The 17,540-nt window shown below is 47.2% G+C and overlaps 8 protein-coding genes across 8 annotated transcripts; 2 read left to right on the top strand and 6 right to left on the bottom strand.

Moving 5' to 3' along the window:
* Positions 1-1,428: 1,428 nt before the first annotated feature.
* On the top strand, positions 1,429-2,921 carry N7520_006123 (FAD-binding oxidoreductase; the record flags this gene model as incomplete). The annotated part of the gene is made up of 3 exons (XM_057140057.1): positions 1,429-1,857; positions 1,911-2,034; positions 2,095-2,921. The coding sequence occupies 3 exons, from the start codon at positions 1,429-1,431 to the stop codon at positions 2,919-2,921; spliced, it is 1,380 nt and encodes a 459-aa protein (XP_056994063.1).
* A 220-nt stretch (positions 2,922-3,141) lies between these two features.
* On the bottom strand, positions 3,142-4,912 carry N7520_006122 (putative carboxylesterase; the record flags this gene model as incomplete). Its single annotated transcript, XM_057140056.1, has 3 exons — positions 3,142-4,151; positions 4,209-4,487; positions 4,549-4,912. The coding sequence occupies 3 exons, from the start codon at positions 4,910-4,912 to the stop codon at positions 3,142-3,144; spliced, it is 1,653 nt and encodes a 550-aa protein (XP_056994062.1).
* Positions 4,913-5,674: 762 nt separating this feature from the next.
* Positions 5,675-7,287, bottom strand: N7520_006121 (sugar porter family MFS transporter; the record flags this gene model as incomplete). Its single annotated transcript, XM_057140055.1, has 2 exons — positions 5,675-7,020; positions 7,077-7,287. The coding sequence occupies 2 exons, from the start codon at positions 7,285-7,287 to the stop codon at positions 5,675-5,677; spliced, it is 1,557 nt and encodes a 518-aa protein (XP_056994061.1).
* A 1,888-nt stretch (positions 7,288-9,175) lies between these two features.
* On the bottom strand, positions 9,176-10,684 carry N7520_006120 (uncharacterized protein; the record flags this gene model as incomplete). The annotated part of the gene is made up of 1 exon (XM_057140054.1): positions 9,176-10,684. The coding sequence occupies one exon, from the start codon at positions 10,682-10,684 to the stop codon at positions 9,176-9,178; it is 1,509 nt and encodes a 502-aa protein (XP_056994060.1).
* Positions 10,685-11,246: 562 nt separating this feature from the next.
* On the bottom strand, positions 11,247-11,834 carry N7520_006119 (uncharacterized protein; the record flags this gene model as incomplete). Its single annotated transcript, XM_057140053.1, has 1 exon — positions 11,247-11,834. One exon carries the CDS (start codon positions 11,832-11,834, stop codon positions 11,247-11,249), a length of 588 nt encoding a protein of 195 aa, XP_056994059.1.
* Positions 11,835-13,216: 1,382 nt separating this feature from the next.
* Positions 13,217-14,079, bottom strand: N7520_006118 (ankyrin repeat domain-containing protein; the record flags this gene model as incomplete). Its single annotated transcript, XM_057140052.1, has 2 exons — positions 13,217-13,795; positions 13,852-14,079. 2 exons carry the CDS (start codon positions 14,077-14,079, stop codon positions 13,217-13,219), a joined length of 807 nt encoding a protein of 268 aa, XP_056994058.1.
* A 696-nt stretch (positions 14,080-14,775) lies between these two features.
* On the bottom strand, positions 14,776-15,900 carry N7520_006117 (hydroxymethylglutaryl-CoA lyase; the record flags this gene model as incomplete). The annotated part of the gene is made up of 2 exons (XM_057140051.1): positions 14,776-15,585; positions 15,649-15,900. The coding sequence occupies 2 exons, from the start codon at positions 15,898-15,900 to the stop codon at positions 14,776-14,778; spliced, it is 1,062 nt and encodes a 353-aa protein (XP_056994057.1).
* A 279-nt stretch (positions 15,901-16,179) lies between these two features.
* Positions 16,180-17,514, top strand: dph1 (2-(3-amino-3-carboxypropyl)histidine synthase; the record flags this gene model as incomplete). Its single annotated transcript, XM_057140050.1, has 2 exons — positions 16,180-16,294; positions 16,355-17,514. 2 exons carry the CDS (start codon positions 16,180-16,182, stop codon positions 17,512-17,514), a joined length of 1,275 nt encoding a protein of 424 aa, XP_056994056.1.
* Between the last annotated feature and the right edge of the window lie 26 nt (positions 17,515-17,540).

Here is a 17,540-nt window from a genome sequence, read left to right as displayed (position 1 = left end):
GGTGGGTTAAGATATGGTGAAAGAAGAGGGGGCAAATGGCATTTTATAGACTCCGTAGGTCGACCTGGACTGTGACACGGATTCCCTCAGCTTCTTCAGGGCTTCGACCTTTGCACTCGGTCTTGTATCTGATACGTGGCGTTGTCAAGCGACATGATGCGATAATACATGGAATGGGCTTGGAAATAGCATAATGACGTCCCTCCTGGTCCTACTAGCAAGGAATCACCAAACACAATGTTGCACTTTGTGCGTAATCTGATGGCTATAATCAAGGAAACAATAGCTAGGCCAATGTCAAAATAAGAATGTTACTATATGTCATTGAATGCAATAGCCAATCGCGAGTAACATTGTCACATGTACGACAAGGTGTGGACCGGGAATCCTTCATAGCTGCTGCAATATCTCACGTGTGTCTGAGGACCTTTGAAACTGATGTCAGTAGCCTGGGTGAAGAGGAGTCTCTCAGGTTGAATTGATGACGAGATCGCTAATCCTTGGCAAATATTTATATTTCAGATATTCAAAGACAACATTCTCACTTTAAGGCCATGAAGTTTTAATCACTAAATTTATTGAACACGTATTTTTGACCTTAGGAATAGAATTGGTATAGAGCCTGAGCGTAAGCTAAATAAATGGTAGCCTATTTGTCTTCAGTTTCAGCTCATCTCGCAAGAGGCTACATAAGAATCCTTGAAATTAATACACACCCAATGTCATGTATGCATTTGATAGGGTTTTTACAGGGGTCTGATTCTCGGAACATTTGAAATGGAAGGATTATCCATACACATGTCTCTCCAGGGACCCTAGCGTCACCAAATCTCGAATGAAGTCGGCCCGAGTGGCAATCTGCTATATGTAATATCCATGTCCCAAAGATCCCATTTAATGATATGAGATGCTCCGAGGTCGACAACGGGAATATCGAAGGTTATTGGCTTTTTTATCCATGGATACGGGCAATATTGAATGCAAATGTATGTCGATGTTGCTCAGGCATGAACCCAGGTTGGACATTATTATGTATTTTGAAGATCAAAAGGATACATATCTTATTTCAATGTCAGAATGCGTATATGTATATTCATGGAAGAGATGTGTACGCAACGTGAGACACAATGCATTGGTGATGTTGGCCTGAGAAAAAAGGTCAAAACGATGAGACGTACCCCCTCATCGGGATGTGGACCGCTATTACGCATCATGACCCCACGGGACTCGCCCACATCGATTACCCTCACCATGCTGTACCGGATCGGTGATCCGGCTCTTCCCCACTGTGAGAAGCCGGTGGGACTGCTGAGAATAGATCCGGGGTAGTACAAATACCAAGCCTCCCAGTTTCAAGGACACGAACTCGAATTCATATTTCGAACATTACAACCCCGCACGAGAACATACATACTCCAAACCTTCACCATGGACATAACCTGGAGAGACTCCGCCACTAAGGAGGCTTATGAAGAAGCCCGTATCGGTCGCGTCTTCAATCACCGCCGCCCCTCGCGGTTTCCCCTAGCCGTCGTGAAGGCGACTAGCGAAGATGACATTGTCAAAGCTGTTCAGATGGCAGTGGAGATGAATTGTCGCGTTGCTGTTCGATCGGGAGGACATTCATGGGCGGCATGGAGTGTCCGCGACAATTCTATTCTGATTGATCTTGGGAATTACAAAAAGGTGGAGGTGGATCCGGAGAATAGAATGGCACGAGCAACACCCAGTATGACTGGCCGTGAACTCAATTCTGTTCTGGTCAAGGACCACGGGTTGATGTTTCCTGGTGGTCATTGTCCGGACGTAGGGTTGGGTGGGTTCTTGCTTCAGGGTGGCATGGGTTGGAACTGTCGGGTACGTTGGTATATGTGACTTGGGTGATCTATCACTAACTAAACTTTCTATAGAACTGGGGGTGGGCATGCGAGAGAGTCATGGGCTTGGATGTTGTTACCGCCGAGGGCGAATTGATTCATTGCAATTCGACTCAGAATCAAGATATGTATTGGGCGGCTCGCGGAGCTGGACCTGGTATGTTGGATGCATTACTAGTACTCATGGGGAATCAAGATGCTGATCTCGTGTGAAAAGGCTTCCCGGGTGTTGTCACCAAGTTCCATCTCAGCTTAAACCCGTACCCAAAGAAAGGCGGCTTCCGATCCTCCGGTTATTTCTACCCTATCAGTCTATACAGAAAGGCTTTCGACTGGGTTATATCAATTACGGAAACCTTCGATAACGACACCGAAATCGCCGCGGTCGCGCAATACGCAGAAGGCTCTGATGAAATGAGTCTCTTTATTCTTTTCGTTGTTATGAAAGATACCCCCGAAGAGGCAGAGAAGGCACTCCGCCAAGCACAAGAGACTCGCCCCGAGGGGACCCTTAATGAATGGTTCTGTAAGGAAGATAGTCTCGATGAGCAATACGATAACCAGGAAGGCGCCAACCCAGAAAAGCATCGCTACTGCGCCGAAAATGCATACATCAACAATGACGCCGACGTTCCCGCGGTACTAGAGGAGGCCTTCACCACTCTGCCACACCGAAAGGCATTCGCATTGTGGTTCCCCATGAACCCATGCAGCCGTCGGAAGCTGCCCGATATGGCTCTAAGCATGCAGTCCGATCATTACTTTGCCCTCTACACCGTTTGGGAGGATGAATCCGATGATCAGCGGTGCCAATCCTGGGTAAAGGATGTGATGAAGAAGGTTGAACGCCAATCAGTCGGAGCATACCTGGGTGATTCAGACTTCCAGGTCCGAAGAACTAGATTCTGGGCTGATGATAATGCGGAGCGTCTGATGAAAATTCGCCGGAAGTGGGATCCCCAAGGTCGGGTTTGTGGATACTTGGATCAAGACGACAAGTCGGGAACAAATGGGTTGAAAAACGTTCATGAATGGAAGCTGTGACCGAGCTCACAGCACTACATCAGATATGAATTATGCATGTATTTGAGAATATAAATTTCGTCTGGTGATTCCATTTGCTGCGAATATGCACATGTACTATAGAGCCTTTCAATGTTGGACATCCATGGACGTGAACCTATCTGCTTAGGTACAAATCCTCAGTATATGTAAATTGCGTGTCTTTGAAACGAAGTTCCAACATTGAAGGAAGGCTATTTATTTACAAGCTTGGCTTAAAAGTGTCAACCCCTCTAACTCTCTTCCACACTTTCACTCCTTCATACCACATTGCATCACGTTCAATTTTGACTGTTCCATCTGGCTTAAAAGCTCGCACGCCATGACCGCTAGTTCCCCAGCCAAACTCATTCGAACCAGCCACAGCTGGCCCCTGCAAAAAGCGGCTCAAGGGACCAATCAGGGCTTCGTATGTGTTCTTCTTCTCAGCACTGGTAAGTACATCCCCATTACCCCAGAACCACAACGGGTAATCAGACGAATGTGTTACACCCCACTCAATTGGCATGGCCTTATCCATACACGTCGCACGATATTCAATACGATACCTATACAAGAGACTCGACGCATCCACACCGCCGGCATTCGAAGTAAGCGCATGGATAAAGCCACGCTGCATATGATAGACCTGCATATCGGCATATATCCTACCCCAGGCATCGGAGACCCAGTCCTTGCAGTTAGATGGCAGTTTACCATCCGGGTAATACAGCGGGAGAACAGCGTCAACCACTCGCTCGGGGTAGTCCGCGATAAGACGGGTCCGTAGTGCGGATAGTGTATTCGATTTAGGCGGGAACCAAGTGGCGTATAGATGTCTTTCGTCCCGACACTCACCCAGCATCAAACGGACGTTACGTGCGAGCATTCTTCGCGCGAATTCGCCGCTGTCAAGAGACGTGAAAAGTGTGGGGAGAATAAATCCTGAGTCGGTTGTTGGTCTGAATTGATGCAAGTCAAAGTCAATTTTATTGACTGCGTCGAGAAGAGCCTTGGGTGGTAGTGATCGAAGCCGGGCCAGCTTTTCGTTCCCGGACAGAGTCGATGGAATCTCGAGTGCAGTGAGGAGCTGATTAAATTGGATTTGGGTGTCGGCTGGACTCTTCGGTTGCACGGCGGGAGAATTGGAAAACATGCACGCCTGGCGGACGATGGCTTGAGAATCTGGCTGGCGGAGGTCATATGCTAATTGGTGGAAGACGGAGTTGGCACCTATTCGACATATGTTAGCTTGCGGTCTATGATATTGGGACAGACCCTGATTCATACCAGCAGAATAGCCGGAGATTGTAATGTTATCAGGGTTTCCACCAAAGAGATGAATGTTCTCCTTTGTCCACTCCAATGCCAGCCTCTGATCCCAGAATCCGTGATTTCCCACTGTCTCCCCAACAGCAGCTGCATCATCTGCTAACTCAGTCGAATATAGGAAGCCAAACAAGTTCACGCGATATGCAGGCAAGACAACCACGGCATTTAAACCTGTCTCTCCTAGCAAGGCTCCTGCATTGAACCCATTCGGAGAGCCGAATTGTAGCCAGCCGCCATCTTTCATCCGTATATCAGTCTCCCATGGTCATAAGCTCAATATGAAGAATTTTGAACGTACGGATGAAAACAAAAACAGGCCAACCACCCTTGGGAGGCTCGCCTGTTGGAACCCAAACATTACATTGAAAACAGTCCTCTGTCCAGGCGTCCTCATTTAGGGGCGAGAGATTCAGGAAGCCAGGTTGCGGACATAACCCCGCTCCACTGTCGCACTGACCAGGTGACTGTCGGGTACCGTAGCTGAATGTCGACGGCAGACGCCGAGCTCGACGCCATCGCTGGAGAGGAGGCAGGGCGTATCGAACGCCTCCAAAGTAGTGACAGAAATCCGTGTCCTTTTTATCACGGGGTGAGATCGTGGCACCCTCAATGACACCACGGTGGGCGAGATCCTTCTGATAGGGGCGACGAGAGGTTTCCATTTTTCGCAGTCAAGTTCGGAAAGGTGTGTGATGGAGGCGGATACGCGACTGAGGTTCAACCAAGTATCAGATGTGCGGATAGAAGATGTTCTTCCTGACGTCAACTCTCCAGTTGCGAGATCATTTCAATTCTACATAATTATCTAGGACACGCTGCTCTTTTATTATTTGCAGGTAATGATTCCGTCATTCCGCTATGACCTTATCTGTTCTCGATAGTGGTTGCCGAGATAAACACCCAAGGTGGAGCATTTCATTGGTGGAGACGAGCAGATCGGCTATTTTGTACTCCAAATTTTCGGAGAAACGAATGGAATGCGGGGAATGTCGCGCTCGGTAACCAGATCTATCGCCGAGGCCATTATAAAAATCGGAGTATCGGGTTGAATCTCGCTATTAAGAGTGTCATAAGGTTTCTATACTACATGTAACAAGTACTTTCAAATGAATCAAATAGCGGGGTCAACCTCTCGAATGTTTGCGCTTTGGACTCCTGATCCTTGGCATCAACTTCCGAGGTTATCCAATGTATGGACAAGGCCATGTAATTTCAAACGCTCATGGAAATAAATCTTCTACTGTAAGCTACTGAAGGAATAGTTCAAGATGCAGGCTCATCTGGATCAAGACCCATTCATCATATATTGATACTTCATCAAAGAGGTCATAGAAATCAGATATAGGGGAACTGGCCCGTGGGATATATACGTGGTGTCACTTCTGAAGGCGGATCATTCCTGTATCCAGATACCTGGTACTGACCTATACCTTCATCTTTACAGCTTCATCACTAGACGTGTTATTATCACCGCTATCAGACTGCGCCTGGCCAACCTGGACCTGAAGCATACGGCGGGCAACACGGGGTGGATCGAAGATAGACTTGGACTGTGCAAAAATCTCATCAATCTCCTCCAGGGTGCGTCCCTTGGTTTCTGGGAAAAAGAAATACACGCAAGGCACAATGGCTGCGTTTGTGACGGCGAAAATGATGTAATATCGGCTAGAGATCGTATCGAAGCCAACGGGCGTGACCTCAGCCAATAGGAAATTGAATGCCCACACAGTTGCAGTTGAGACAGCGTTCACGGCAGCGCGAACTTGCAGTGGAGCCATCTCTGCAGCATACAGGAATGTTAAACCTGAGTAGCCGACTGTGAAGATGAATTGGAAGGCGTAAAGGAAGACCACCGCTACAACAAGGGCACCGGTATTACCCTTTTGCCCAGTTGTGCCAGCGAGAATGGCCATACATATGGACATCGCGCCAGCAGACCAGAGCATTAACGGACGGCGGCCCAGTCGATCAATGGTATAAAAGGCAAGGAAGCCGCCCAACGGTTGTGTGAGACCCATCGCAGCAGCAAGAATTCGGGACTGCACGGCGTCCATGCCGAGGTACTGCTGGAAGATTGTGGTTGCGTAGTATGTGATTAAGTTCACACCGCACATTTGCTGAAACATCTGGCCAGTTGCGGCGAGATATGCGCGGTGGAAAAGTCGTTGCTCACCCATGGTGAACATATCGCGCCATGATGAAGATCCGGCTTTGGCGAGAGACGTTTCAATGTCATAAATTTGATTTGTGATTATTTCAGAATCGTGATCAACATCCAAAAGAGCTTGAAGGACCTCTCTGGCTTCTTCAACTCGTCCCTCTTTAATGAGCCAGCGAGGGGACTCCGGCAGTAGCATGATAAATGTCATAGCAATGAGACATAGCACGACCTGGAAGGCAAGCGGGAATCTCCAGGACACCGAGCTACCTTTGATGAAATAGAAGCCGAGATCAATCCATAGTGCACTGGTAACACCGATTCCAACGAATATGCCATCAGTGACGACGTTGGAACCTCGCTTATGTGAAGGGGAAATTTCGGACTGCCAGACGGGGACTGTCGCGAGATAACCACCAATGCCTAGACCAAGAACCAATCGAGCAACAATAAATTGGGCAAATTGGAATGAAGTAGCCATAAGAATGGCACCGATAACGGCAATAAAGTTGGTAATGAAAATGACCTTTCGTCGGCCAAGGAGATCGCCGAGGTAGATGCAGGATAAAGCGCCAAAGATACCTCCGGCAGTATAAAGTGCGATAACTGTGCCTATCATGCCACACATGTTAATGCCGAATCCAAACGCATCTTTCAGCCTCACTAACCTTGAATAGTGGCGTTTTCGTGTTTAGTCGCTGCGTTCCCATGCAATGTATCCATTCGTGGAAACTGAGCATTAAACGACTCAAGGGTTAATAAACCACCTGCGACACTCATATTGTATCCATAACATGTAAAAGTCGGGCACACGACCAGCATGACAGCCGCCCGAAGGAGAGCATTGCCCCTCAGGCCCATATACGGTTTGAGCCCCATATTTCAGCTCAATTGGAAGAAATGATGGATATGTATGTCAACGATATCAACTAGCATTGAGTGGCATGTAGGTCCCTATATGCGAAATATGGGTCTATTACAGGTTAACCTAGGCTCACAGGTCTAATACGTAACAGAAGTTGATGAATTTGTGCGGGCATCGGCGTCCGCCGTTGATCAACATGAGTGCCACCCTCAATTAATCTGATGGGACTAGTGTATTTCCGGGGGATTCCACCCTCGCAACCCTGTAATTATGCAAACCCCGGACGCCATGGTGTTGGATTGCTAATAGTTTCAATCTATTTCAAATGCACATGCGACAGTCAAGCTGCAATTGGTGCCCGGAATCCCACTCTTTATGCTTGTGCTGAAAACGCGGGGAATCGCGTTTCCCCCACAATTTACGTTGTGGACCCGGCCGATGTTGTCGGTCAAGGCATGCTAACATATGCTGTATCTGCAATCAAAATGAACAGATTATCTAGCTAACAGTATTATTTCAAAATTTGCATGCCACAATTGCCGCAAATTTTAAAATTTAAGTTCATAAACGTAAACCTTGCGCCGTTCAACTGGTGGCTCCGAGTTCGGAAGAAAAGGGCCTCGGTTACAGTAGATTTCGAAAACAGATTACCCCTTAGACACACACGCTTTCTTTCCCAGCGCCCCACTCAAATCGCGCTAAACTAAATTAGGTCCCGGAAAGGCCCAGCATCCTTTCTTAATGAATTTCTGCTTGATCACCAAAATTACTGTGATAGCAGTTTCCGGATTCGGGTGTACCATCCATACTTGCCGAAGCGCCTCATGTACACTGAAATTGAAAACAGATTATATTCAGACACTCACGCTATGGTTCTCGGCCTGCACCCGGAACCACGCTAATCCATAATAAGACACCACAGTCACAATCCTTGTCTCGCGGTATAGAACGTTTTGGGTATTCAAGTGTCTAATGAGTCCATTGTAATCATCATGCTTTCTCCTACGGGCTGCTTGGGAAGGATCAGGAAGGGCGGGGTAAATCTGGCGATCAGGCCGTATCTAAGGGTTAGTGGCGTCTCTGAGTTCACGAGCACCGGACAAACATTATCCGCGCGATTAATTTGACGTCAGCTAGAAAAGCGGTGAGAAATCCTAGAGAGGGTAGGCTCTTACAATGAACAATTACCAGACTCGTTGTGGCTCAATTCTTCGAACCACTGCTAAACCTCTCCCAGGAATCTTGTCTCCAGTTCGTCTTGCATCATATTGTACCGGTCCTTGTTCCGAACACTACGGGCAATATAGAAGTTCAACCCAGCCTATGCTAGGGAAGCATAAGCTATACAGCTATGTTACATGCTCGTTCTAGTCATGCCGATCATCGCATTGTCATCTAGTTCTGAAGCGATAAGTGAGACCTATCCGGAGTTATCGAAGCGAGCCGCGTTCATGGACTAATTGTACTTCTGGTAAGGTACCAGGGTAAGTATAAAGGGTTGTTTATGTATATATCACCTTTTGCAGAAGGCACGCCACACCGAATATTAGTGTCTTTATGTCCTTTCGGGACTTTATACTGCCACCCCAGAAGAAGACGGTGACTGTCATGGAGCTTACAGGCCTCGTTACTCGGGGAGCCAGAGCGAACACTAATATATCCAAATTCACTCCTAATCTTGATGAAATCCGGCATACGGTCAATAACTACATTTTTCGGAGCATGGCTCTCATAGACAGCATTTCTGGTTACCTCACCAAAACCCCACCCCAGACATGCGGTCTCACTTCTCTCCCCGTCACCCTTGCCCACCAGAATCTCGCCCCGTTCAATTACCTTACTGGCGAGTTCACAGGCCGGGTTCAAGCTATAAAATATGGCTTAGCAACCGTGATATATAGACTATCGAATCAGCTCTAATTCACATCTGAATTTATCTATAATGCTCTGCACAATTTGCTCGTTATGAACCTCGTTCTGCCACGCGAACCCAACAGTCATTTCGCCTCTCGGTCCTGTGATGACATTGAGTTTAAGCGCCGATCCGATGGCAGACTGGCTCGAACTAAAGACAACTCTTCCTAGACAAATGCGACTCTCCTTCGAATTTTCAAGACAACCAGCAAGACCATCGGCGTCAAACTTACCGAGGTTGTTAATGTCGAAACTCGCAATGCGAGGAGCGTTGATCAGACTCTTCACCCAAGGTAGCATGGTAATTTGCTCGCCTACACCTGCTTCGGAAATTGACAAAGCCTTGATAGCTTTGTTGACAGCTGTGACAATATTCTCTTTCGTCCTATCAACTTCGTTCCAAAAGTCAATCCCCTTCGTCAGATTTACATCACGCGAAGTTTCGCCATTAGCGCTGTCGTAAAATTGATCACGAAGATACTCCGTCGAACTTCCGCCAATAAAACAGCCCATGGCGTCCTCCGGAAATGCCTCGAGAAAAGGCCTCAAGCTAATAGAACATAAACCGCGTACTTGATCAAAGTCGCTTGCGACAGCGTGGAATATCGAAGCCGTTAGAAGAGTCTGCAGGAACGGCGTAAGCGAAGTTTTGTGCTCGGAAACGGTCATGAGCAGGGCTTTGGTCGTTTGGTAAGAGATTGTGAAGGACGTGAAGCGCGATGTAACGGGGGTAGCGTTGAGAGGTTGAGTACCAAGCCACATTTTTTTAGAGTGGAGATTCGCAGGTCCTTGCTGCTCCTGCGGTGATGCATCCTCGACCGTCGCGGCACACTTCCAACTCTGCAGCGGTGGCAACAGCGCTTCCTCCTTAGCGAATACAACATCAACATCCCCAAGCTGCTTCTCCTTGCTTAGCATCCCAGCCAACGCAGCAACGAGCCCCTTCATAAACACCACGCCTGAAAGACCATCCGCAAGAGCGTGATGGTATACAAATGCCAGCTTGAAGCGCGTGTCAGCATCTGAGACAGCAGGAAGGCCTGCGTCACGAAAAATAAGGAGCCGCCATTGCACCTGTCTCTCTTTAAAGGGAGTATTGTGCATCAGTTGCAACACGTGATCGTATTCCACATCAAAGGCTGTTTCGGCGGAGGTTTTGCATTCGCACGGTAGCGAGGAGTCATTACGTTCAAGAACAGATACAACATCCGAGAGCTTGATAAATGGAAGTTGCTGGAAGAACCCCTCGGGGCGAGCTTTGGCGCTAGGGTTAGGATCAGACTCAGAACAAGGCTCGCTCACCGGCACAGCGAAAAGGACTGGGTGGTTCCCAGCCACCTGTGACAGTGCAGTGTAAATGAGTGGTAGCAAGGCTTCTTCTGCTACACCACGCAGTGTCAGGGATATGCTCAGAGCAACGTTTTGGTAGTACCCTAGACTATTGCGGAGGGTGAAGAAGAGCTCATCTTTTCCGAGAGGTCGCATTTGAGGAGTCATGATGCAGAGCAAAGAGTTGAAAGTGCATTTATTCTCTTGGTATAGTTTGTAATCGGTCTGGTATCCTGTTGTGGTGGTTGTGCGTCGCTTTCTGGAGACTCAACAGACGCTGCAAAGGATGGCTCCACAGGAAATATTTAGGTGGCGGTACATATCGAGAGTCAAGCAAGGACTGCCTGAGGGGTAATCTGTTCGTATTCTAGCGGATGGCCACGGTGCGTTTTGGCGACGAAGATTCACCCGGTACCCGGAACCTGTAATTCCAGTAATAGAAAGGATCGACCCTCTGAGAGATACATCAAGAAAAGATGGAGGGGCTGCCCATGGAAAATCCGGTTTAGCGCGATCTAAGTGGCGCGCTGAGAAAGAAAGCCCGTGTGTCCGAGGGGTAAACTGTTTTCGAATTCTACTGTGTACGAGAGACCCACGCGGGAGTCATGATTGGACTTAAGAGCAGACCAAGAATCAGACCAGTTACGATGAAATTAATCAGTATTGAATTTCAAGTGGTTTTCTTAATATATCTATTCCGCTTGGTTCCAGTAAAACATTTAAAGGAAGACTACCTGTCAATATTCAGTACCAGTCTCTTGCCACATTGTAGACATGCACAAGAAGGCATAGCCACACAAAGACGGCTCCACATGGCATACAGTTCAATCTGCTTGCGCTCTTTTTCTGGATCCTCTTCAGGGTTCCTTTCATGGAATCTCAATTCCACAACATCTATCATTGTATCCATTCTAAACGCAAACACATCTTCACAGTCATACCCGTTCATTGATAGTCTTCCAATATGCTTGCTGAGCATATCCAACACTTCTGCCATTTGAAATCTGCTTTCTGGGTCTTTTGTAAGTCTCTTCCGTACATCATGAAGCGTGGTCCGAATAACATCGCATTTCATACCGTAACAACGACCAGGAGAGGCGCCATCCTCATAGGCGATCATTTTGATGATGTCGAATTTCGCTCCAAGGTCTTCTAGCATTTCAGCAATATCACAAACACAATCATCCTCGGGGTCTGAAAGATTTTTGCTCCATTCCATGAGCAGTGTGAATAGAATTTTTCGTGCGCTTGGGAAGTCCTGTACATCTTTTGAAATCACAACATCATAGGCAAAGGGGTTGCTTAACGTACCTAGCATTTCGGCTTATTTTGATCCCGGAAATGGAAATGAAGCAAACTTACCACATACCACAGACTACAATTGGGGCTGTTTGATTTGATGCTGTTACCCAACCTGGGAGTTCGGTTCTTTTATACACTCGCGACTTTACGTTTATTGCTGAAGAGCGCTATTGTTTCATTAATTGCTTCTTTGTATCGAAAGAAACACTTTGATATTTTAAGAAGATAACAATGCCTTCTAGCAACTTTGGATCTTTGTCTAGCAAAATTCAAAGTAGATCAAAGGAACAAAGACGCCGAGTCCTATTGATATCTTCGAATGTTTGTTTTCCAATTCCCATTAACCATAAAACTCATATTTTGTTAATATTTATACTGTATCATTTTTCAGAAATGCATTTTGATCTGTAAAGACAAAAGTATACATATTCAGGTGGACTTGGGGATGAGTGTCAAGTGTAGTCCGTGGATATATTCCATCGGAGCCCACTTGACGAGATTAAAAAGAGATACTTGGACATTTGAATGGCAGCCCTGTAGTTTCAAATGTTAGATCTCAAGCCTTCCAGTTAGTCCGTAACGCAGCTGGGCAGTAATCGGATCAGGATAGCCTTCAAATGGTATTTTACCTCAAGTGCGATTGCACATGTATATTGATGGATCTACTGCGTTACCAAGGAGGATATACGAGCTTGCCTCATTTCCCATCGAGGGCTGTTTTATTGGCGACCTCGCACACTTAGTACTGAAGATCTCTACGTAAACAGAGGTCTGTGCAGAGTTTATTTATCATCAGTACTACCCAATATTTTGGAATGATTCACCTGGGCACGATACCCCCAGGCCTATGTAGGTAGACCTAGAAGTAGAAGTAATTAATCATTGAATGATATTCAGAAATACACTAAGCTTGATATTTCATCTTGGTGGAAGGGGGACATGCTTGTTCAATCTAGTACTTATAGATCGTAAGCTAGGCTTCAAGAGCTCTACTTAGGTTTTGAAAACCAAGACTCACGGCCATGTCCTTCGCATACTTAAATTGACGAACACCGGAACGATGGAAGTTTCTAAGACTTACCTCAAAACATTCAAACCAAAACATATGATCATCAGTCAAAACATGCAGGATCAGCCTGTACTTCCTGATGGCTCTCTCTTCATGCATATCTCGAAACGCAACGTAGTGGTGTGTTAGTATATTAGAGCTGACTGCTTTGCTAAGAATAGTTTCTCTCAATCCCTCCATCAGTATCTTTAGTATAGTACCAGAGGTGCCATAATCGAGCACACCGAAACCAGATATAGGGAGAACCGCCTTCAAGATCTCCTCGCTTTCTGAGACGTCATCTTAACTGCGATGTGACCTGCTGTCAGTCTCGACCAAACGTTATTGTCTTATTTGGCAACATGTTCGTTGAGCCAAAGCACAGACTGTACTCGATTAGCGCTAATTGCATAGTGAATGGGGGTACCACCTGCGCTATCAGGCTCGTTCATAGGAAGAGACGAGTTTGCGTGCAAGTAGTCTAGGAACTCGACACTGTTAGTAACTGCTGCGTGGTATGCGTTGCGGTTAGAAGGCGGGGTATCACGGGTCTCGTAAAGCGCCAGACCAATACTCTCAAGCTGTTCAGCAAAAGCTGGAGTAACAAATGTACAGAGGCAGTACTTCTCTTCACGGATTAGTTTGCCGTCAGTTCGATCTGGGTAATTCAGTTCATGTATTCGAGGCCCCAGGAATTCAAACAGAGCCCGAAAAAACTCAAAATTATGCTCGTCAGTAATCATTCGCATCGTACTTGTTCTTGGACGCATCAGATTTGCTGGATAAGAAAGCAACTGAATGCAAGGTCCGTGGTAGCCCTTCGTAGTGAAGAAGAATTTGAGCATTCTCGTTGACGCATGATGTGCAGCGATGGCCATGAAGCTCCAGCCATATTCATTTACTCCCGTGACATCCAGGCCCGGGATAATCTTGGTAGCCACATAAGTCAGTCCGTGCAATCATATCGAATTGTTCCTGAAATCACGTCAGACTCTTCACTAGTTATTGGCTTCAAGGGTGTGTCATTCTCATTAATGCTGCCGTCGGCAGTATTGTAGGTCCACCACGTAGTGTTCTGAGCAGTTCGCTGAATGTAATTAACGGCGGTGTCTCTATGAAGATATTCATCAATATGTGCTGCGAATTGCTTGTTAGTTAGCGCGAGGTTCCGAACAGAGCAAAGACCACTTTGACTTAGCTGGGGAGTGTTCATGATGATATGATCCCAAATCAACCATACCAGCTCCAAAGATAGCACACCTAAATCTCCAATGAAACGCGAAGACGTGTGCTCAGGCAGTGGTGTGCAAAACGTTGAAGCCTTATTATAGGCCATTGCAGACGCTGTAGGGCATTGGGACCTACCAACACGCGTGTCAACCGGAGAAGCCATTGAAACATGAATGTGAGTGAGTTTTTCTTCGATTGAGTTCGAGAAAGGGGAGTTTGAGGATGATGAATTGATAATTAGACTTTGAGTCTACTGTCTCATTATATATTTTCAATCTAGACATGCCTCCGAGCGGATGCATTGTTCTGTGCATTTCTTTATCAGCATTGAAAGGTCATTGTCGTGTATAATTAGTACGTTTCGTACCCGATGGTTAATGAGTTTAAACAAAGAGACCAAAAGTCATTAGACAAGATGTGAAACTTGGAATAAAACAATCTGTTTTTATTCATCTCTTGGAACAACGCACTTTGTATTGTACTGCCTTGAATTGAGCAGACAGGTCATATGTGTTTTTTCTGCTATTGAGAAGACCGAGGATATATTCAGTAGGATTCTTTTAAACATTTGAACAATCAAACTTCGACATAGGAGATCCACTACAGCTGTGAATGTAAGCTTTGCCTCGAAAGGAACTACTAAAATCCATCCGGGAAATTGAGAACAGGAAATCGTTTTTTACTCTGCAAGCCTGCCGAGCGTGGCCTTGCCTGCTCGGCTGTCGTTCACCCTACCAAGCTCCCCACTAATCCATGACCCAATGCGTGACATTTCCTCCAGGCTGACGCCCGTGTGCATACCAAGGCTGTGAACAGTATGGATGAGATCCTCTGTCGAAACGTTTCCGGTTGCACCCTTAGAATATGGACAGCCACCCAAACCACCAACGCTGCTGTCAAATATCCGGATGCCATGTTCCAGGCCGACTAGTGTATTCACCAGAGCCTGTCCGTATGTATCATGGAAGTGCAGCGCTAAATCCGTATTGGCAATCCCGGCTGCCTTCAGGGCTTGCAAAAGTTCCATCGTCCGTGGCGCCGTGCCCATGCCCGTTGTGTCGGCGACTGAGACCTCGTCGGCACCCATTTCCAGAAGGGTAGCAGTTATATCGGCCACTGTTGACGGTTTCACATCTGGACCCTCGTAAGGACACCCGAGAGCCACAGAGACATACCCACGCACCCGAATGTTCTTCGTCTTCGCCAATGCGACAATTGGCTTGATCCGTTCAAGGGACTCGGCAATAGTACAGTTCGTGTTGGCTTTGGAGAAAGCTTCGGTCGCCGCAGCGAAGAGAGATATCTCTGTAGTAGTAGCGGCTTTTGAATCGACCCCAGTCACATCAGCCGGAACCCCTGTCTCATCCATGATTTTTACTAGGCTCTCGAGCCCCTTGATGTTAGGGACAAGGTAGTTGTAGGCAATTGTATGTTGAGCTGGAGGGGGCGACGTAAGAAGCTGTTCGCAGATTTCCGAAGTGCTAGCCATCTATGCAGATATAGTAGTATTAATAATCTGCTAATATAGCAGTCGACTTTCGAGTGTACGCACCTGTGGCACCCATTTCGCAGGAACAAAAGAGCCTGCCTCTATGGTGGTGACGCCGGTCTTGGCCAGTCGTTGAATCAGCTCTATTTTCGTTTCCTTTGAGACAGACTGCTTCTCATTCTGCAGTCCATCTCGAGGACCGACTTCAACGATGCGAACATGGTCCGAGGCTAGCCGCGACTCGGTCGCAAGCCGCCGTGAGCATATAGGCGATCGAAGAGCTGTGAAGAAGCGCAGGCGAGGTCGAGTGAGCATAGTGAATAGGTCCAAGAACCAGAATATACCACTTTCCAATGGATACCAAAGGAGTCTTAATGAGGTAAGGGAAACTCAAGAGGAAGAGAAGGGCGAGTACTGAGGGGAGCTCATGAGATGCGGAGAGCACTTGCCCACTTATGGCCTAGCGTGTATTTGCTAGTGATCGTCCCATCTTTCACACCGCCTTTGCAGAAAAAAAGATTATCGCGGGGGAAAAGTCGTCTTATCGATCCGCGATCACCCCTCCATCATCTGGAAGCGAACACCAGATTCAACATGGATAATACACTCCGCCAACCCAAGAAGCGGTTCGTCGGTAGACGGACTGCCGAAGCACAGGCTCAGTCAAACCCAACTACCGGAGATGTCGAGTCCACGGCTGTTGAAAAGGGTATATTTCACAACCCCTCATATAAGACAAGACAGCGTTAATTAATCTCTTTTGCATTAGCTGCACCCCGACGAACTCCGAGAACTCTCAACCAGGTTCCGCCAGAAATTTTGAACGATCCCGACATTCAAGCCGCCATTGAATTGCTTCCCAAGAACTATTCCTTCGAGATCCCTAAGACTATTCACCGTGTCCGCACATCCGAAGCCAAGCGCGTCGCTCTACAGTTCCCAGAAGGCCTGCTGATCTTCGCCACAACAATCTCCGATATTCTCCAACAATTCTGTCCTGGCATCGAGACTTTAATCATGGGTGATGTCACCTACGGCGCCTGCTGCATTGATGATTACACGGCCCGCGCTCTGGGCTGCGACTTGCTCGTCCACTACGCGCACAGTTGCTTGATTCCCGTGGACGTGACTCAAATCAAGACATTATACATCTTCGTTGATATCAGTATCGATACCACACACCTCATTGCCACTCTTGAGCGAAACTTCAAGCCCGGCCAAACCATCGCAACAGTTGGTACCATCCAATTCAACGCTACCCTCCATGGTCTCAAGCCCGTGCTTGAGCGTGCGGGCTTCCGTGTCATCGTTCCGCAAATCATGCCTCTCTCCAAAGGCGAGATCCTTGGCTGCACATCCCCACAGCTATCCGAGTCCGAAATTGATGTCATTCTCTATCTTGGAGATGGCCGCTTCCATCTTGAATCTGCGATGATCCACAATCCTACCATCCCCGCATACCGATATGATCCATACTCGCGCACTTTAACACGGGAGAATTATGATCATGAGGAGATGCATACAATTAGACGTGATGCGATTGCTACTGCCAAATCTGCGAAGAAATGGGGAATCATCCTGGGCTCCCTGGGCCGTCAAGGAAATCCTAACACTATGGCAATGATTGAGCGTCATTTGGCCGACCGTGGTATTCCTGTTGTCAACCTTCTGTTGAGTGAGATTTTCCCGGGTAAATTGGCCTCTATGTCAGATGTTGAATGCTGGGTGCAAATTGCCTGTCCTCGACTCAGTATCGACTGGGGCTATGCATTTTCCCGACCCTTGCTTACACCATATGAGGCACTCATCGCTCTCGGTGTACGCGAAAATTGGGACAAGGAAAATAATGGAGTGTATCCTATGGACTTTTACGCCAAGGAGGGACTGGGCCGCACAAAGCCTCAGCAGGCTGTTCATGGTACAGCTTGATTCCGGAAAGTGTCCTAGTCACAACA

The sequence above is a fragment of the Penicillium odoratum genome (assembly GCF_028828045.1).
Source record: "Penicillium odoratum strain IBT 22623 chromosome Unknown utg000005l_segment0_segment0, whole genome shotgun sequence".
Lineage (NCBI taxonomy): Eukaryota > Fungi > Ascomycota > Eurotiomycetes > Eurotiales > Aspergillaceae > Penicillium > Penicillium odoratum.
This window is presented reverse-complemented; position numbering and strand designations above follow the sequence as displayed.